At 46.3% G+C, this 21983-nt stretch overlaps 1 protein-coding gene across 1 annotated transcript in view; it reads left to right on the top strand.

Moving 5' to 3' along the window:
- Positions 1-21983, top strand: part of LOC117508122 (disco-interacting protein 2 homolog C-like) — a 241868-nt gene that overhangs the window by 197164 nt on the left and 22721 nt on the right. The window contains exons 29-32 of the mRNA XM_034167783.1: positions 6572-6681; positions 7196-7326; positions 11059-11227; positions 15765-15935. Coding sequence (XP_034023674.1) covers positions 6572-6681; positions 7196-7326; positions 11059-11227; positions 15765-15935 — 581 coding nt within the window. The remainder of the gene's footprint in view (positions 1-6571; positions 6682-7195; positions 7327-11058; positions 11228-15764; positions 15936-21983) is intronic.

Raw genomic sequence — 21983 nt, 5'->3', positions numbered from 1 at the left:
AAATAATTAATTGTATCCACACAATATTAATTCTGGCCTGTATAAAGTTCCTGAGCCCAGTGAAGCTGACCCCCCACCCAGCTAAAAAAAAAAAAAAAATCCAAGCAAGCAGGCTGAGTTTGCCCTGTAATTTCTGACAGTACATGAACACAGCAGCACTCAGAAACGGCTTGTGCACTGTATGAAAACATTCAGCTGGTCGAACAAAGTCAAACTAAACACTAATGTTACAAAAACTAAGCAAATGATAAGAAACCGTCAAGAACAACTGCAAAACGAAATACGGACAAATTGAGGTTTTCGGTGGCATTCGTTCAAATTTTTCAACAGTTTAAAATTCCTGACGAAGCGCCAGCTGCAAGAACGAAACTGCGCAAAGGTTAAACAATACCAATGTAATTCCAGATTTCTTGTCTCGTTTGGTGTTGTGTGGGCCGCTGAAGAGGAGGTACTGCTGGCCCACCACCACCAGAGGGCGCCCTGCCTGGAGTGCGGGCTCCAGGCACCAGAGGGCGCTGCCGCATCATGGGAGTAGCCTGGGTGACAGCTGTCACCCATCACCAGACACAGCTGTTCCACTCAGCACAGAGGTATATCAGGAGGACGGCGTCTCCACCTCAGTGCCGAGATATCGCCTAAGACTAAGATAGTATTCTCTGCATTTATATATATTAACCAGCTAAACCTATTAAACCTTTTCAGGACTGGTGACTACAGATAGCTTCACTGTTTTGGATAAGTACTCACCTTCCTGCTGTTCTTTGACAAGAGGTGGAGGCGGCTTCTCCCCTCTCCGTTACTGGGTGCGGTCATCCACGCCTGTGTGTTGTCGCTCTCTCCTGCCAGCAGTACCGGATCCGACGAGCGGAGGCAGTGGCCACCTGGGAATTCGGGACTTGGCGGTTCCAGTATTTCCAGGGTTCGGTGGCAGAGGAGATCTGGGTGGTTCCGGTTCGACTGAGACGGACGTCTCCTACCTTCGAGCCTGCCCACACGACACCAGCGGATTCGACCCCAAATTGTGTTTGTTATATTAATTGTGCCTGTTTCACAGAAGTAAATCTTGTTATTTACCTTCTCCATTGTCCGTTCATTGCGCCCCCTGTTGTGGGTCCGTGTTCCAACACTTTCACAACAGGATATCTCGGCCAGCGTCATGGACCCCGAGGGGCGTCAACCGGCTGTTGAACGGCCAATGGAAGACCAAGGCGCGGCGGAGGCTCCGGGAGGGGTACTCGGTGAGTTGCAGCGGATCCTCACCGCTTTCACCTCTCGGATCAATTTAATGACCGAGCAGTACGTTCTCCTAAACCGCAGGGTGGAGGCTCTCGCCGCACAAGTGGAGGCGCGCCCTTCGGGCGCCGCTGCGGCTTTCCCTCCCGAGGACCCTGCGCGCGAAAGTGACGTTCCACTGGTCGTTCAACGGTCCCTTCCTCCGTCCCCAGAAGCATACATAAGCCCTCCAGAGCCGTACGGAGGCTGTGTGGAGACGTGCGCGGACTTTCTGATGCAGTGTTCGCTCGTCTTCGCACAGCGTCCCGTGATGTACGCGACTGATGCTAGCAAAGTAGCTTATGTGATAAATCTGCTTCGCGTGGAGGCACGCGCTTGGGCTACAGCGCTCTGGGAGCAGCACTCGCGGCTCCTTCATACATATGATGGGTTTGTACGGGAGCTCAGAACGGTGTTCGATCATCCCAACAGAGGAGAGTCCGCTTCAACCGCACTACTGTCAATAAGACAGGGGCGTCGGAGCGCAGCTGCCTATGCAGTCGCCTTCCGCATCGCGGCGGCGAGATCCGGCTGGAATAGCACTGCCCTCCGCGCTGCCTTTGTAAACGGACTGTCACTGGTCCTAAAAGAGCACCTGGTGGCTAAGGACGAACCGCGGGATTTAGATGGGCTCATCGATCTAGTCATACAACTCGACAACCGGTTAGAAGAACGCCGTCGGGAACGAGGCGAAGGGCGTGGCCAGGCACGCGTCGTCCCTCTCCCTTCCGGGTCCGATCGAGCTCCGCCCTCCCCACGCTCCTCTGTTCCTGCGCTCCGTGGGGTCACAGCTCCCCCTACTGACGAAGCTAGGGACACGAGTAGGGCAACATTTAGGGCACCAGATGCACAGAGGAGATGGACCCACGGAGCGTGTCTTGGTTGTGGTTCAATGGAGCACCATGTGAGAGACTGCCCTGAGCGGTCAAACGCCAACCGCCCGCCCCTAGAGACTGGGCCAGGGGTGGGCCAAAACATTCGCGTGGGACACACCCACATTGCTACACGACTCCCAGTCACGATCCTGTTTGAGGATTCAACCCTGAAGGCCCCAGCACTGGTGGACACGGGCTCTGAGGGGAATCTGCTTGACAGTAGATGGGCCAGGGAGATAGGGCTCCCTCTGGTGGCTCTTACCTCACCTGTGCAGGTTCGGGCGCTAGATGGCTCCCTACTCCCACCAATCACACATAAGACACCTCCAGTAACTCTGGTGGTGTCAGGTAACCACCGGGAGGTGATCGAGTTCTTTGTGACTCAGGCCACCTCCCGTGTGGTTTTGGGGTTTCCATGGATGCTAAAGCACAATCCCCGGATCGATTGGCCGTCCGGGGTAGTGGTTCAGTGGAGCGAAACCTGCCATCGGGAGTGTCTAGGTTCCTCGGTTCCTCCCGGCTCCCAAGCTAAGGAGGAGGTCCGAGTCCCGCCCAATCTGAAGGCGGTGCCGGCGGAGTACCATGACCTCGCTGACGTGTTCAGCAAGGATCTGGCTCTCACGCTTCCTCCCCACCGCCCGTATGATTGTGCCATTGATTTGGTTCCAGGCAGTGAGTTTCCGTCCAGTAGGCTGTACAACCTCTCACGGCCGGAGCGTGAATCAATGGAGACCTACATCCGGGACTCATTAGCTGCCGGGTTGATCCGGAATTCCACCTCTCCGATGGGTGCTGGTTTCTTTTTTGTGGGTAAAAAGGATGGCGGGCTTCGTCCATGCATTGATTATAGGGGGTTGAACGAAATCACGGTTCGCAATCGATACCCGTTGCCCCTGTTGGATTCGGTGTTCACCCCCTTGCATGGAGCCAATATCTTCACCAAACTTGATCTTAGGAATGCGTATCATTTGGTTCGGATCCGGAAGGGAGACGAATGGAAGACGGCATTTAACACCCCGTTGGGCCATTTTGAGTACCTGGTCATGCCGTTCGGTCTCACTAATGCTCCCGCGACCTTCCAAGCGTTGGTAAACGATGTCCTGCGGGACTTCCTGCACCGGTTCGTCTTCGTGTATCTGGACGATATACTCATCTTTTCCCCGGATCCTGAGACTCATGTCCGGCATGTCCGTCAGGTTCTGCAGCGGTTGTTGGAGAACCGCCTGTTTGTGAAGGGCGAGAAGTGTGAGTTCCACCGCACTTCTTTGTCCTTCCTGGGGTTTATAATCGCCTCTAACTCCGTCGCCCCGGATCCGGCCAAGGTTGCGGCGGTGAGAGATTGGCCCCAACCTACAAGCCGTAGGAAGCTGCAACAGTTCCTCGGTTTTGCTAATTTCTACAGGAGGTTCATCAAGGGCTATAGTCAGGTAGTCAGCCCCCTGACAGCCCTGACCTCTCCAAAAGTTCCCTTCACCTGGTCGGATCGGTGCGAGGCCGCGTTCAAGGAGTTGAAACGGCGCTTCTCATCTGCACCAGTTCTGGTGCAGCCCGATCCTAGCCGCCAGTTAGTGGTTGAAGTGGATGCCTCGGACTCAGGGATAGGAGCGGTGCTCTCCCAGAGCGGGAAGACCGATAAGGTCCTTCACCCGTGTGCCTATTTTTCTCGCAGGTTGACCCCCGCTGAACGGAACTATGACGTCGGCAATCGGGAACTCCTTGCTGTGAAAGCGGCCCTCGAAGAGTGGAGACATCTGTTGGAGGGAACAGCCGTGCCATTCACGGTTTTCACTGACCATCGGAACCTGGAGTATATCAGGACCGCCAAGCGGCTGAACCCCAGGCAAGCCCGCTGGTCACTGTTCTTTGGCCGTTTTGACTTCCGGATTACCTACCGTCCCGGGACCAAGAATCAGAGATCGGATGCATTGTCCCGGGTGCACGAAGATGAGGTCAAAACGGAACCGTGGGATCCCCCGGATCCCATCATCCCGGAGTCCGCTATCGTGGCCGCCCTCACCTGGGACGTGGAGAAGACCGTCCGGGAGGCCCTGACCCGTGTCCCGGACCCCGGAAACGGACCAAAGAACAGACTATACGTCCCACCAGAGGCTAGGGCTGCAGTCCTGGACTTCTGTCACGGTTCTAAGCTCTCCTGTCACCCAGGGGTGCGAAGGACCGTGGCAGTCGTCCGGCAACGCTTCTGGTGGGCATCCCTGGAGGCCGACGTCCGGGACTACGTCCAGGCCTGTACCACCTGCGCCAGGGGCAAGGCCGACCACAGGAAGACCTCAGGGCAGCTACAGCCACTGCCCGTGCCTCATCGCCCCTGGTCCCACATCGGCCTGGACTTCGTCACGGGTCTCCCGCCGTCCCAGGGAAACACCGTCATCTTCACGATAGTGGACCGTTTCTCCAAGGCGGCCCACTTCGTGGCCCTCCCGAAGCTCCCAACGGCCCAGGAGACAGCGGACCTCCTGGTCCACCACGTCGTCCGTCTGTATGGCATACCATCAGACATCGTCTCCGATCGCGGTCCCCAGTTCACCTCACACGTCTGGAGGAGTTTCTGCCGGGAACTGGGGGCCACGGTCAGCCTCTCATCTGGGTACCACCCCCAGACCAACGGGCAGGCAGAGCGGGCGAATCAAGAACTGGAGCAGACACTTCGCTGTGTGACAGCCGCGCACCCGACGGCCTGGAGTACCCACCTGGCCTGGATCGAGTACGCCCACAACAGCCAAGTGTCATCAGCCACCGGCCTCTCCCCGTTTGAGGTGTGCTTGGGGTATCAGCCCCCCTTGTTTCCGGTGGTTGAGGGAGAGGTCGGTGTGCCCTCGGTCCAGGCCCACCTACGGAAGTGCCGTCGGGTGTGGCGTGCCGCCCGCTCTGCCTTGTTGCAGGCCCGGACGAGGGCGAAGAAACATGCAGACCGGCGGCGAGCCCCGGCCCCCAAGTATCGTCCTGGGCAGGAGGTCTGGTTGTCCACCAAGGACATTCCTCTACAGGTCGACTCACCAAAACTCCAGGAACGGTACATCGGACCGTATAAGATCCTCAAAGTCGTCAACCCCGCCGCAGTGAGGCTCCAGCTTTCGGCCTCACTGCGGATACATCCAGTTTTTCATGTTTCCCGGATCAAGCCTCTTCACACCTCACCCCTCTGCACCCCGGGTCCGGCGCCGCCTCCTGCCCGGATCATTGATGGGGCGCCGGCTTGGACTGTCCGCCGGCTCCTTGATGTCCGTCGGATGGGCCGGGGTTTTCAGTATCTGGTGGACTGGGAGGGGTACGGACCCGAGGAGCGCTCCTGGGTGAAGAAGGGCTTCATCCTGGACCCGGCCCTCCTGGCCGACTTCTACCGTCGCCATCCGGACAAGCCCGGTCGTGCGCCAGGAGGCGCCCGTTGAGGGGGGGGTCCTGTTGTGTGGGCCGCTGAAGAGGAGGTACTGCTGGCCCACCACCACCAGAGGGCGCCCTGCCTGGAGTGCGGGCTCCAGGCACCAGAGGGCGCTGCCGCATCATGGTAGTAGCCTGGGTGACAGCTGTCACCCATCACCAGACACAGCTGTTCCACTCAGCACAGAGGTATATCAGGAGGACGGCGTCTCCACCTCAGTGCCGAGATATCGCCTAAGACTAAGGTAGTATTCTCTGCATTTATATATATTAACCAGCTAAACCTATTAAACCTTTTCAGGACTGGTGACTACAGATAGCTTCACTGTTTTGGATAAGTACTCACCTTCCTGCTGTTCTTTGACAAGAGGTGGAGGCGGCTTCTCCCCTCTCCGTTACTGGGTGCGGTCATCCACGCCTGTGTGTTGTCGCTCTCTCCTGCCAGCAGTACCGGATCCGACGAGCGGAGGCAGTGGCCACCTGGGAATTCGGGACTTGGCGGTTCCAGTATTTCCAGGGTTCGGTGGCAGAGGAGATCTGGGTGGTTCCGGTTCGACTGAGACGGACGTCTCCTACCTTCGAGCCTGCCCACACGACACCAGCGGATTCGACCCCAAATTGTGTTTGTTATATTAATTGTGCCTGTTTCACAGAAGTAAATCTTGTTATTTACCTTCTCCATTGTCCGTTCATTGCGCCCCCTGTTGTGGGTCCGTGTTCCAACACTTTCACAACATTTGGGCTTTGTTGCCCTTCATTAAGTGCCGTGTGACTGGGCCAGATGCTTTGTTACTCATCAAAGTGTTTTGTTTTGTTTTTTTTACTGTAGTGAAGGCTTATTAAAACATTTGGATTCTTGTCATTTCCACTCTATCATTAAAAACAGTTTAATTTCTGCATTTTGTATGTTCATAACAGCTATTCGAGCAGCACTAGGGGTTCAGCTTGAGATCGGTGACCGTGAAAAGAATGTAAGTCAAAGGTCTGCACTGATAATGTAATAAAACAAATGTGTGTTTGCACTGCAGATGACCTGCCAAAGAAGAAGCCTCCAGCACTGTTTAAGCCCACCAACCCTGACGGATTGGCTTATCTGGACTTCAGTGTGTCGACAACCGGCATGCTGGCCGGAGTTCAGGTCAGCTCAGCATTAATTCCTGCCTCCTGACCCACCAACCTGAGACACCCTTTCTCTTTATTTTATTTATTCATGAATTTGCTGCGTGTTTTTGTTTTATTAATGTCACAGTTGCCTGCCACAGCAAGAACAAAGGGTACGCATCTACAGGATAAATGACCAAAAAACAACAAAACAAACAAAACTAGCAGGATTAAGCTGCCCTCCTTCAGTATACATTAAAGCCAGAAGGTCTGCAGAAGCACACATAAATCTGAACATTTTAAGATCCTCAGTTTGCATAAAGAAGGAAAATGTGTGACAAAGGTTTTAGCAAGATATTTGTTGAAAAACAACCAGGGGAAATAATATTTTCTTATAAATACAGTGCTGACTATAACCTAATAAGCAGCATAAAGTAATTTTATTAATGGTTGATTATTCTATCCTGTTCCTTGTTCGTCTTTGTGTGTTGTTGTCTTTCTTTCTCTTTCCCTGTCTCGTTCTCTCTCTGTCTCATGCTTTATCTCTCCAGATGTCCCATAATGCTGTTGGAGCCTTCTGTCGGTCAGTGAAGCTACAGTGTGAATTGTACCCATCCAGAGAAGTTGCCATCTGCCTGGATCCATACTGTGGACTAGGGTTTGTCCTCTGGTGTCTCTGCAGGTTGGTGAAAACCTGAAATGACACCCATAAATAATGTACTGCTCAAAAAATTAAAGAAGCATTTGTTAATCAGAGTATAGCATCAAGTCAGTTATATTTCTGGGATATTGATCTGGTCAGTTAAGTAGCAAGGGGGGGTGTTAATCAGTTTCAGCTGCTTTGGTATTAATGAAATTAACAACAGGTACACTAGAGGGGCAGCAGTGAGACGACAGTGATATTTTTCCTTCTCATCTTTTCTGACTGTTTTTTCACTAGGTTTACATTTGGCTAGGGTCAGTGTCACTACTGGTAGCACGGTGCGGTGCTTGGACCCTACAGAAGTTGCACAGGTAGTACAAATCCTCCAGGATGGCGCATCAAATACATGCCATTGTCAGAAGGTTTGCTGTGTCTCCCAGCACAATCTGAAGAACATGGAGGAGATGCCAGAAGACAAGCAGTTAATCTAGGAGAGCTGGACAGGATCGTAGAAGGTCCTTAACCCATCAGCAGGACCGGTATCTGCTACTTTGTGCAACAAGGAACAGGATGAGCAATGCCAGAGTCCGACAAAATTACCTCCAGCAGGCCACTGATGTGAATGTCTTTTACCAAACAATCAAAAACAGACTCCCTGAGGTGGGTCCTGTAGTGGGACCTACGCTCACTGGCCAGCACCGTGTACCCAACCTATTGAGGTGAGAGTATGCAGGCAGATCTTGGAAGATGAAGGAATTTATGCCATTCACCGGCCCCTGCACTTACCTGACCTACATCCAATAGAACACCTTTGGGACATTATGTTTTGGTCCATCCAACACTGCCAGGTTGTACCTCAGACTGTTCAGGAGGTAAGTCATGCCCTGGTCCAGATCTGGGAGGAGATCCACCAGGACATCATCCGTCGTCTCATTAGGAGCATGCCCCGACGTTGTCAAGCATGTGGGGGCCATACAAGCTACTGAGTATGATTTTGAGTTACTGCAGTGAAATTTTGGCAGAATGGACAAGTCTGCTGCATTATTTTTTCAGTTTGATTTTCAGGGTGTCTTTGAATTCAGCGCCCTGTGGATTGCCAATTTTCATTTCCATCAACCGATGTGACATCTGTTGATTCCTAACACATTATCCAGTCCATATCAGGAAAGATATCCAGGATGATTTTTCCCCATTGAGATCTAGTGTGTTTTCAAACTGTTCCTTTATTCTTTTTTTCTCTTTTTTTTGAGCAGTGTACATCAGTATTATTAAATGTATTTCTATGTCTGTCTGAAAAATACTGTGAAATTGTAAGTTTCAAATTCTGTGATCTAGAGTTGGTTCTTTCAGGATAGTAGGACTCGGAGGATAGAGGACTCGGGCACATCGAGGGGAAACGTTTGATACAAAGCAACAAAAGCTGACTTCCATCAGACCCATTGATGATGATAAATAGTAACTCTGAATCATCAGAGTTTTGATTTTTGGAAGCCAGTACAGGACACACAAAGGGAACTGCAGTGTCGGGGTTCGCAATTGGCCTGGATCAAGACTAAGATCCAGACCTTCAATTGCATCCTGGATTTGACCATTAGAAGTGAATCTCTGTGTAGTTAAAGTGTTCAATCAATTTGTGGAGACACTTGCTTATCTTAGCAGTGACATTTGTGTCCTTGGAGCCTCTGCCTTTGAGAGGTACCTGAGAGGAGCTTATGGAGGCATGATGATGCTGGAAAGAGTTGTTTGGCAGTGCCAATTTCTGTGGCTGATATCTTTACAGTCCTGATGCCTCCTGTCTTACAGTATGGTTGTTAGTGTTGGACGCTGTAGTGAGACCTTAGAAAATAGTATTTCCAATGACACGTACTAAAGTTATTTTACTAGTCTGGATCAATGAGGCATACCAAGAGGTAGGATACCCCCCCCCCCCCATCTGGATGAGGGGGAGTAGCTGTAGCTGTTCTGTCCAAATCGGCTTGCTGCTTTGGGTGGGGCACTCCGTCTTTATCATTGTTTTCTATTTAATCTACACGGAGTATTTCCCCCACTGCACTTAAAAGGAGAGTAAAGGGGAAGGGGAGGAAAGAGAATAAAAGGGAGAAGAAGGGGAAGGAAAGGAAAAAGAGAAAAAAAGAAGGAAAGAAAAAAGAAACAACCAAGTATTCAATGTTGATATACTTTAAGTTGGTTTTCCACACGCAGTGTGTTTACTCGGTTTGGGTTGTTGTTGTTGTTGTTTTTTTTCTCTGTGTGTGTGTATGTTTTTTCAGTAATTTTTTAATCTTGTGTTGTTAATAATGAAATTCCAATAAAAGTTAGCGGCTGCACTTTGCGTTGTGTTGTTATGACTCCGCCCATTCGCTCCCCTCGGGACGCAAACTCACGATCTCCGGCTTGGGAGTCGGACTCTAACCAGAAGGCTAAAACCCAGGGCTCTGGCCTTGTGACCAGAGAATCCTTTTGAGCTGTTGGGAGTGAGGTTTACTAACTACATCTGCGCAGCGACACCTGCTGGCCTTGTTACACTAGAACGACTTTGGGTGAAACGAACAGTTACTTGGTGAAACTTGATGAGGAGTATAACTTGCATTCTGGGGGAGCACCAGCTATGGCATTTTGGCTATGTGATGTGTTTCCCTGTGCAGTGCTGAGGACCCCAGTGGCTGGAGTAGGCACAGGGGATGCCCACATTTCACCTGGCAATGGTAGAGAGATGGTTGTTTTCAAGAGGTGGGGATAGACCCATTGTTTGCCTGGCTGGTTGTCCTGCTCCCACACTCTGACCCCTGCTGCTCCCAGATAATAATGGGATACTAGTGAGATGACTGCCGCATCTCTCCAGCAAACATGCACAAAAACAGGCTAACCTTCTAAACCAAGTTAAGATGGATGAAATTGAAGAGGTTTCTGGGCTTCCACGGTATCCACAGGCTTGTGGAGAAAATGTGAACCCTTTGGTTTCTTTTGTGTTCATTCAGGAAATTGGTTACAAATACTGAATTAATGAAGTATTTTCATGAAGTGAAAGTTCTTTCTTTTAATTTTAAATGGCCAAAATCTTGCTGTTTGAAAGGAGAACACCAATAGTTAAATTTCTGCCGGTGGAAGTAATGATGAATGTTGAATGAAGGCTAGTGCTAGTAAATGATCTTTTAGGGTCATCTGTCATTGCTGTTGACTACGGATTTATCACAGAACACTCAGTACTTGCCTTTGTGATTTACATCAGAATGTTGGATGGCTTCCTTAAATAACTGGACAGATTTACTGACTGTTTTCTGAGAAATTTGCCTTCTGAAACTTCTCTCATCTCAGCTGCTCTTTGCATTTTGTCGCTGCTGCAGATTGCAGGCCTGGTTGGTCTAAAAGTCTCTCCTCATACATTTTGAGCTTTAGTGAGACCGCTTTCTGGTGCTGAATACTTTTAAATAAAAAAGAGACTGCACATCAGCTTTTTTTGATGAGTAAATCTTTGAAACTTTTGAAGTCAGCTCTTAATGACATGGAAAGTAGATGGCCTACCTGTATTTTATTTTATAAAAAACAATAAGAATGTGGACATTTTATGTAGTGTTTGTCCTTCACGGCTCTGAGAGTCTTCACCTTTTTGCATTTGCAGAGCTTTTAATCTTCATCTACCTGTGTATTCTTGTGAATTATTATTTTCTATGTCCCTTGTCATTGTCCAGATTCCACTGTATTGTCAAGAAAAAATAATGTTTGTGTGATCTTAAGTTTGTTTTTTTGTGTGTGTGTGCGTTTTGTCTGCAGTGTGTACTCAGGCCACCAGTCCATCTTGATCCCCCCTGTGGAGCTGGAGTCGAACCCGGCACTGTGGCTGCTTGCCGTCAGCCAGCTGAGGGTGCGAGACACCTTCTGTTCTTACAGTGTCATGGAGCTCTGTACCAAAGGACTTGGCCTGCAGACTGAAGCACTGAAGGTCAGCAAGAAACTGACAAAAGCAACACAGACAACTCAAGTAAAAAATTGTAACATTTTGTACACATAGAGGTATTTTTGTTTTTAAATGTGATGAACTTGTGAAATCTGTCTTAACTTTGACTCAGTTTCTGGGAAAAAGTGTTTTCCTCCAGCACAGAGTTTTCCTCTCCACATCTCAGGTGCACAATGTTGTCTTGACTTGTGTTTTCAAATTTTTTTTTGTTTGAAGCAGTTTCTGCAATTGATAGTTTATCCTTCCACAATTTTTAGTTTTTTTTTGTTAACTACGCCTATGAAGTTGGAGGAGGTAATGTTTTCACCCCTGCTTGTTTGTCTGTTTGTTTGTGAACAGCCTAGAGTCCACAATTTTTCATATATCATGAAATTTTTTACTGAAGATTCATATCCTGATAGGCAAGAACTGATTAAGTTTTCAAGATCAAAGTCAGGAAAAATCTTGGAAAATTGGAAGAATCTCTACCTTTAACATTGAATGAATTTTCAAAAAATCATAACTCAAATTTCTTTCATATTTGAGAGCATTATGTATGATATCCTTTATCAACTGACAAAGTTGGGTTGACAAAGTTGACAAATTGACCCCAGATTACAGATATTGAAAACCCCATTTAATGTTTATTTTGCATTATCTTAAACAAACATGGCACAGTCACTCTCATATTTGAAAGTGAGGTACAGACTGGAACTCACTATTGCTTGACAAAGTTTGATCTGGATCTGATCCGAATTGTGGATTTTATGGACATTTGAATTTAATATTGAAAAGCCCATTTGATGTACATCTCAATATGTGTATATCTCAATCAAAAGTGCTTCAATCAGTCTCATTTGTGACAGTTGAACAAACTAAGTTTGACCTGCATCTGATCCGTATTGTGGATTTAACAGATATTTGATTTTAACATTGAAAAGCCCTTTTTTTTATCTATATTTTGTATTATATTTTAACTTATGAAAAGTCACTTCTAACAGTTATTTGACCTTGAATTTATTTTTCCAAGGTAACAATTTGTGTAATTGGAAACTAGTGTTGGTGGAGGTTTGTGCTCAACGACTGCGGCCCTCTATTTTTTTGTTTTTTTAAGTTATGATAGGACATGGCTGGATGAAGAGATGCAACTAAAAGATAAACAAGATAATGGCTGAAAAGCTTGACCTTCCTTTCTGTGAAAGGTACAGCAGATCTGAAAAAAATGGGGAATAGTACATTTGCCCACTGTGCTGCTCTGGGTGTAAGGAAGCACGAGCTAAGAAGTGAAACCTGATGTGCTTCACTGATCACTGAAAAGTGCAAGGAGCAGAGGCAGATTGAAGGCAAGGATCAAAGCTAAATTCAGACTGCAGGAAAATCAGATTTATTATTTTTTTTCTGAAATCAGATCTTTTGAGACAGATTGTGTGCATCGTGATCAGATTTGTGTGTCCAAACATCACAGCCTTTGACAGAGAGTATATATGTATACGAGGTCTGTCAATAAAGTATAGGTCCTTTTTATTTTTTTCAAAAACTATATGGATTTCATTCATATGTTTTTACGTCAGACATGCTTGAACCCTCGTGCGCATGCGTGAGTTTTTCCACGCCTGTCTGTGACGTCATTCGCCTGTGAGCACTCCTTGTGGGAGGAGTCGTCCAGCCCCTCTATATATATATATATATATATAAAATCTGGGTTGCTATGGTAATGACATGGCATCAGTAATTATGTATCTGCACTGTTGGTTGCTGCAATGTGACCATGGATTTGCATTGCACAGTGTTACATACATGTTATATTACAGAAATGGTGGTACATGGGTGCACAGGCACCTGCACACACTTTTGCCCTTGAGCAAAATGAGAGCAGATAAAGAGAAAGGCTGCCCAACATGGAAGTTGGGCCGTTTCAAGGTGTGCAGAAAAAAAATTGGATAGAGCTCATAATGGTATTACATACACATGACATATAATGTGTGCTGATAGTTGGAACAATACTGCACAGTGAGAGGTGTGGCATCATCCACAAAGTCCTGACTATGATGGAAAACACACTTTGAAATCTGATTGGAATCACATTTCAAAGCACCTCTGAATTTTGTTTTAATCAGATTTGCAATAATTGGCTTTTGTGTGTGTGTGTGTGTGTGTGTGTGTGTGTGTGTGTGTGTGTGTGTGTGTGTGTGTGAGTGTGTGTTTGTGTGTTTTTTGTTTTGTTTTGTTTTTACTGTTCAGAATTTTACAAATCAGTCTGGATATAATCTGGAATTGTCAGAAATCTGATTTGGACTGACAGTCTGTAGATAGGTTGACGGTGAAAATTTCTGGAATCTACCACACAGTGTGCCAGTTCCATCCTTGATGATTGTATTTTTGTTTTGCAGATGTGTCAAAATGTATTTTTTATGACAACACATTTTTGACTTTAGTTGTAAAATACTGCACTAATTGTTCATTGTTGTATAAATTCCTACATTTTGCTGCACAGATTTGTTCATGAGACTATTCAAAGCATTTTTTTTTGTTAATCATCTTATTATGGTCTTAAAATGAAACATTCTGATTCAACATGGAGCCAAAAACATTCTTCATTCTATTCAGAAGCAGTTTTAGGGGGAAGGTCGGGACACCAACCATGTATTTCTATTATTGGTTTGAAAATGTCATCGCTTTATCATTGATTTCTTTCACTCTTCTATAATTACCTACCCCCACCCCCAAAAAATGTAGCAGGTCTCTTTCTCAGGAAAATGTTTGCAGCACAGGAAGTGAAGTGTTCATACTCACCACACTGTTTGACGGGTGATATTTAATACCACCTTTACTTAGCTTCCAGACAGGGTCTTGTGGGGGAAAGATAGAGCGTGTGATCAATAGACTGATTGGTGCTGCCTCTGAGGACACTGCACTAGGCCATCATGGTGAAGAAAGAGCTGAGCCAGAAGGCCTATCCTATCCTCACCTATGGTCATAAGGTTTGAGTAATAACTGAAAGAACAAGGTTGCAAATACAAGCGGTGGAAATGAGATTCCTGCATCAGGTATCTGGGCTTACACTCAGGGACAAGGTGAGAAACTGAAATATTCAAGAGGGACTCCGTGTAGATTCGCTGTTCCTTCGCGTCAAAAGGAGACAACTAAGTTGGTTCTGGTATCTGGTGAGGATGCCCTTGGTTGTCTCCATAGAGAGGTTTTCCAGGCATGTGCAACTAGAGAAGACCCAGGACACACTACTGTGACCTGGACCCTGATAAGCAACAGGAAATGAAGGAGCGAGATTCCAGCCACTTAAAAACCCTGTCACGGAAACTTGGTTGTCTTATGCTGAGACCTGACAGTCGTATCATCTGCAAATGTTTAACTAGTATTGCCACAATGCATCTGCACAAACAAAGTCCACGTAATTCACTTAGCCAAATGCCAACAGGCGGATAAACCAACAGAGTGTTGATCCATGTGACGCTGTCTAAGTGACTTACCTCCTCCACTGCAGGACACAGCCGTCTTCTGACTCAGTGTTAATTAACTCAGACTCCTCTGTCTCTGTCCGTCTGCTCAGCCCGAGGCTGCACTCCACTGCTGAAGTTCCACAGACAACTCTGATTGGTCCATGGTAGAAGGTGCAGTTAATTTTAGTTATTGTCTGTCTCCAGGTCTCCATGGAAACTGAAAGCTGAACACAGAGTGAAAAGTAGAAGTGATCTTTACAAAATGACATTATTTTTCTTCCCCTTCCAGAATGCACGAATGGCCGTATATGTACTTTTCTACATGTGATGACCATCATCCTTCTTCCACAAATGAACTTCATCCAAAATCGCAAATCTGAATTGTCAAGCAATTCCTCTCTTTGATGCCCAAATGAATTACCCTCAAACTCCCCAAATTTTGTCATCGGTCTCTACCCAAAAATTTATTGCTTTCCAATACATGGTCTCACATACCAGACATGCGCTTACTTTTAAAAATATAACGCAGTGCTAAAATACCCTCGGCCATATGAGCATAAAAATAGGAAGCAGAATGTGACCTTCTGACCTCTTAAAATAGGTGAAGGTTAGCCATCTTTGAACTTATCCAAGGTCTGTTTCCCAAGAATGCTCCCTGTGAGTTTGCAGACCCTGGCAGTAACAGGACTGGACTTATGCTGAGCACAGACAGACGAACGAACAGATGAATGGACGCAAAGTCTTTGCATATTTTTGCATAACATCTTTATTCTTATATTCTCAAACAGTGTTGGATGTTTTTAATTCTGTTAATCTGCAGCAGACCAGGAGCTGAAAAGTTTTGTAGGATGAAGATGAAATTAATGTTTCTTTCATGGTATTTAAGAAATTTAACCACAGAATTTGCATATCTGTGCATTATTTCCCGCTGTCCTTGCCATCCTTTCTTGGTATCTGCTTTTCTTTAACTTTGCTCTGTCTAATTCCCCCTTTCTGTCCTTCATCTCAAACTGTGGTTGTAACGTGGGAAAAAAGTGATGAAAATTCTTAATCCTTATCTCTTCACCTGAAATGTCACTCTTGTTCAGGCGCGAGGACTGGACCTGTCCCGGGTTCGGGCCTGTGTCGTGGTGGCTGAGGAGCGGCCCAGGATGTCGCTCACACACTCCTTCTCCAAACTCTTCAAAGACCTCGGCCTTCATCCCAGATCCGTCAGCACAGCCTTCGGCTGCAGAGTCAACCTGGCCATCTGCCTGCAGGTGCTTCCTCACAGTCCTGAACAATGCTGGTGGCCGCAGTGTTTCTGTGTTTCTGTGTGCATCTGACTGCCTTTTACACAATATGAATTTATGACCCATATTTCAGCCCTTTTACAAGCAAAATAATTATTATTATAAATTATTATATTATAAATTATATTATAAAATATTATTTTATTGAGAAGAAGAAATCATAAAACGTGTATCCGCCTCAGGCAGACAAGTGTCTATGACTCCTCCCACACTGGAAGCCAGTGTGACACAGATGACTTCCCCAGCCAAGTCCAGTACCCATGTATACACTGCATCCAGAATGTATTCGCAGCACTTCACTTTTTCAACATTTTATTATGTAACAGCCTTATTCCGAAATGAATGAAATTATTATTTTTTTTTTTCTCAAAATTCTACACACAATACCCCATAATGATAATGTGAAAAAAGGTTTTGTTTTGGTTTTTTTTTTTTTTTTTTTTTTTTAGTTTTTTGCAGATTTATTAAAAATAAAAAAAAACCTCAGAAATCACATGCACATAAATATTCACAGCCTTTGCCATAAAGTTCAAAATTGAGCTCATGTGCATCCTGTTTCCACTGATCATCCTTGATGTATTTTTGCAGCTTAATTGGAGCCAACCTGTTGTAAATTCAGTTGATTGGACATGATTTGGAAAGGCACACACCTGTCCCACAGTTGACAGTACATGTCAGAGCAGAAACCAAGCATGAAGTCAAAGGAATTGCCTGTAAACCTCCAATATTTGTCTTGAGGGAAAGGTACACAAACATTTCTGCTACTTTGAAGGTCCCAGTGAGCACAGTGGCCTCCATCATCTGTAAATGGAGTACGTTTGGATCCACCAGGACTCTTCCTAGCACTGGCTACATGTCTAAACTGAGCGATCAGGGGAGAAGGGCCTTAGTTAGGGAGGTGACCAAGAACCCCATGGTCACTCTGTCAGAGCTCCAGTATTCCTCTGTGGAGAGAGGAGAACCTTCCAGAAGGACAACCATCTCTGCAGCAATCCACCAATCAGGCCTGTATGGTAGAGTGGCCAGACAGAAGCCACTCCTTAGTAAAAGGCACATGGCAGCCCACCTGGAGTTTCCCAAAAGGCAACTGAAGAACTCTCAGGCCTTGAGAAACAAAATTCTCTGGTCTGATTCACGCATGTCAGGCATCATGTTTGGAGGACACCAGGCACCATCCCTACAGTGAAGCATGGTGATGGCAGCATCATGCAGTGGAGATGTTTTTCAGTGACAGAAACTGGGAGACTAGTCAGGATTGAGGGAAAGATGAATGTAGAACAGAGACATCCTGGATGAAAACCTGCTCCAGTGCGCTTTTGATCTCAGACTGAGGTGATGGTTCATCTTTCAGCAGAACAATGACCCTAAGCACACAGTCAGCATATCAATGGAATGGCTTCAGGACAACTCTGTTTTTGGCTGTAGGATGCTGTCCCACTCTGGCTTGGGTGGTTTTCTGAACTTGTTTACACCAACAGTTGTTGCTTTCTCACCAAGCTGCTTGCCTATTGTCCTGTAAGCCCATTCCAACCTTGTGCAGGTCTACAATTTTGTCCCTGGTGTCCAGACAGCTCTTTGGTCTTGGTCATGGTGAATAGGTTGGAGTGTGATTGATTGAGTGTGCGAACAGGTGTCTTTTATACAGGTAACGAGTTCAAACAGGTGCAGTTAATACAGGTAAAGAGTGCAGAATAGGAGGGCTTCTTAAAGGAAAAAACTCACTAATAAAATACAGCTGGGACGATAGACTGTGCTATAAACTAACAACTGATGCACATAAATGAAAATAAGGAGCCCTTACAAGCAGGAACCCGATACTGATCCCATCCTGGATCCAACCCATGACATTTTCTGATACTGGAGAAGAGCCACTGTGAATCCTCTCAAACAATGTTGCAGCTAATTTATGGATTTTTATAGGCTTTCTCATGTCGAAATATGTCATTTGATGCTATCCAGTAATTGCCTGAAAGCTGCAGTGCTCATGCGATGTAAATTCACACACACAATAAATTTGAAGTCTTCCCTGTTCGTTGTAGTGGATTCATCAACATGTCCTGCAGAAAACGATGTCTGAAAACAATCCTTCGTGGATGAGGAAAAGTCCCTCTGGCACTTTGTGCTGCAGTCGCGCCTCCCATTAGATCAGTCAGCTGAGTCTCTCTCCCTCTCTCCCCCTCCCTCCTTCCCCACCATCTCTCTGTCTGCGCTACAAGTTGAAAATATCACAGCACCTTTTACCACAGACACCAGGCGATCCTGGCTGCATGATGACATTATCTCATGATCGACAAAGAAAACAAAAACAAAAAATTAAAATTACCGGGACTCAGTTTTGCGTGTGGAGCAGATCAGACACTGTGAAACACCATGCGTGCGCTGGTTGATGTGCGCGTCAGAAAAACAGCATTTATGGTACATATTTAATTAAAAACTAAGCAGGGGTGATGGCCAAGTGGTTAATGTGCTTGGTTTCAGTGCAGAAGGTTCTGGGTTCAAATCCCACCCCTGTCACATTTCTCCATGTAATGTGGAGTTGTGGGCATCCGGCGTAAAACCTGTGCCAATTCAACATACAGATCCACCTTGGATTTGCTGTGGCGACCCCGAGTGCAAACAAGGGAGCAGCCGAAGGGACTTACTATTTAATTCAAAACTAAAAAATCTTTCTGTCTTAACTGTACAGACGTCTCAAATTCATTCCAGAAAGGGCCGAGAGGGTGCAGGCTTTCTTTCCAATCACCCAGTCCACCAGGTGATTTCACTGATTAACTGATTCCACCTGCTCAAAGTGATGTTAATCGGTGAAATCAGGTGCTCAGGTGATCACGGACTGCCGTGTGCTGACGGAGAGGCCGACAAATTCTTCCTGGCCGGCCAGCACCATGGCATGACCGGCGGCTGTCGCCACATCACATGCAGCGGCAGAAGCCACACACCAGCACCGCTGCGGAGGAGCTGCAGCTCCTCAGCAGCGCTCCAAAACCTGCTTTTATACTGTGTGAAAACGTTCAGCTGGTTGAACGAAGTCAAACTAAATGCTAACGTTACAAAAATTAAGCAAACAATTAAAAAACTGTCAAGAACTACAGCAAAATGAAATATGGACGAATTGAGGTTTTCGGCGGTATTTGTTCAAATTTTTCAACAGTTTAAAAATCCTGACGAAGCGCCGGCTGCAAGAATGAAGCTACACAAAGGTTAAACGATGCCAACGGAAGTCAACGAAAGTTCAGATTTCTTGTTTGGTTTGGGCTTCGTTGCCCTTTGTTAAGTGCCGTGTGACTGGGCCTTAAGTGAAATTTGATTCAGAGAGGAAATGTTTGTTGCCAACATATAAATTCCTTTATTTCAATTCATAACAAGAAACAGAAACACATTTTCAAACACCAGAAATGATTCCAAAAGCAAACACATCACAACAATAAAAACAAACCCACAGTAATTCCCAACTCTCAAAACTCACATCCCCACTTTTCCTACTCCCCTTGATGCACCACAACCTGGGCCCATGCGCACACACACACACACACACATAAACACACACACACATTCACACAGTTCAGTCTTGTACTCACGCTGTCCAGGCGAGAGGAACTGATGAAACCCAAAAATAATTTGCCACGCAGGCCAGTCCCGGGCCTGCCTCACAGAATCCACCAATTGTCCGCTTTGAATGTTGGACCATCTCCAGCCCCTAGGCGATGCGTGAACACGTCATGATGATCCTCGCTGTTATAGCAGACCTCGACACAAAACACACAAACAATGTGTAGATGGTAAAACACAGCCACGGCCAGCGCGTGGAAACAGGCTACCTGGTTAATGTCTTGGAATCTGCTGTATCTCTCCTCCACCCTTCTCGGTAGCATCTCCATCGCTCCAGGCACACCTGTGCCTCCAGCCGCTCTGAATGCACCCGTCTCCCCACTTGAGGTCGTTGGGCTCTCCCACCGTTCCTACTCACTACCAGCCATGGTAACTCAGCGTCTCCTTCGTGTGTTCACCCACCAACGGTGTGGCAACCACTGCCAAGTTCGTGTCCGGGGTAAGCGTTCTCTATGCGGTGTTGGAACTGCTCTCAGTCTGCTCAGTCTCCCGAGCATGAGAGTGAAAGAATTCTCTCCTTGATGGTGCCTCCCCTGTCAAAGTGCCTCCATCGAAGTGCTTCGTCACCACTTCCGCATCCCGTTCTTCAGTCGGCGCCAATCACTGAAACCCCGCCTCACTCATACACTCCACCAATCACTCTGTGTCGTACGCCCTCAAACCAGCCAATCAAAAACCACCAGCTGGTACACGTGCAACTCATTTCACAGTGACTCTCCTGATCCCAGTCTTCCAAACAGACATTATTACTGATAGTAGAAACACAATTAACCCAGTGCAACATTTTACCTTAATGCAAATATACGATTTATATCAAACAGGAAAAGATACAAACTTTTCCTTCCTTCATCACTCTGATTTTCCACCGGGCTCCATCTACAATAAGTACAACAAATTTATGTGAAATAACTGGAAGATATATTGCACAAGATGTTTGACAATATTGCACATAACTATGAATAACTAGAAAAACAAGAATAAGCAGCCCTGTAGTGTATAGGTTTTGTTATGTTCCTGTTTACACCACAAAAAAAATCCAGTGACTGCAGTGATTTGATTTCAAAGCATCCTGATCAGCTGCAGTGTCACTAACAGACTCTAGGTGAAACACTGTGTCAGATTCTTAGTCTTACCTATGGGACAGTTTTGTGTTTTTTTGTTTTGTTTTGTTTTTAACCATATCCTTCACAGTCCTTCGAGCAGAAGTGAGAGATTTAACTAAGCACTAAGAGACTAGTCACACCAGGGGTGACCACCACCCTGCCACAAGATCAAGACACAATGCCTCAGGCCTGTGTGCCACATTTGCTCGACTGGCACAGAAAACAGTGGTCATCGGCGATGTGTCACAGGCTGAAAATCAGTTGCAGAGGCTATCCTGAACATGTTCAAAATATGCACTGCGACTCCCGCGACTCTAAAATTCATTTATTGGTTTTAAAGGAACGTACCGTAGTGGTACCATATCTGTGCCACTATGGTACGCTGGCGCAATGAGGTTGGAGAGAAAAACAGTTTTACTATGTACACACGGCAGTCACACGTACGTGTTTCTGCAAACATGGGCTAGCAACCAGCAGCATCTCAAAGCATGTCAAATTTTTATTATATACAGTAGTGTTCAGAATAATAGTAGTGCTATGTGACTAAAAAGATTAATCCAGGTTTTGAGTATATTTCTTATTGTTACATGGGAAACAAGGTACCAGTAGATTCAGTAGATTCTCACAAATGCAACAAGACCAAGCATTCATGATATGCACACTCTTAAGGCTATGAAATTGGGCTATTAGTAAAAAAAAAAAAGTAGAAAAGGGGGTGTTCACAATAATAGTAGCATCTGCTGTCGACGCTACAAACTCAAAACTATTATGTTCAAACTGCTTTTTTAGCAATCCTGTGAATCACTAAACTAGTATTTAGTTGTATAACCACAGTTTTTCATGTTTTCTTCACATCTGAATGGCATTAATTTTGTTTGTTTGGAACCAAGATTTTGCTCGTTTACTAGTGTGCTTGGGGTCATTGTCTTGTTGAAACACCCATTTCAAGGGCATGTCCTCTTCAGCATAAGGCAACATGACCTCTTCAAGTATTTTGACATATCCAAACTGATCCATGATACCTGGTATGCGATATATAGGCCCAACACCATAGTACAGGGGTGGCCAAGTTTGGTCCTCGAGAGCCACATTCCTGACACTCTTAGTTGTCTCCCTGCTCCAACACACCTGAATCCAATGAAAGGCTCATTAAAAGTCTGCTAACAGGTCTTTCATTGGATTCAGGTGTGTTGGAGCAGGGAGACAACTAAGAGTGTCAGGAATGTGGCTCTCGAGGACCGAACTTGGCCACCCCTGCCATAGTAGGAGAAACATGCCCATATCATGATGCTTGCACCACCGT

The sequence above is a fragment of the Thalassophryne amazonica genome, chromosome 1 (assembly GCF_902500255.1).
Source record: "Thalassophryne amazonica chromosome 1, fThaAma1.1, whole genome shotgun sequence".
Taxonomy (NCBI): Eukaryota; Metazoa; Chordata; class Actinopteri; order Batrachoidiformes; family Batrachoididae; genus Thalassophryne; species Thalassophryne amazonica.
Note: the sequence above shows the minus strand (reverse complement) of the source record. Positions and strands in the feature narration are given on the sequence as shown.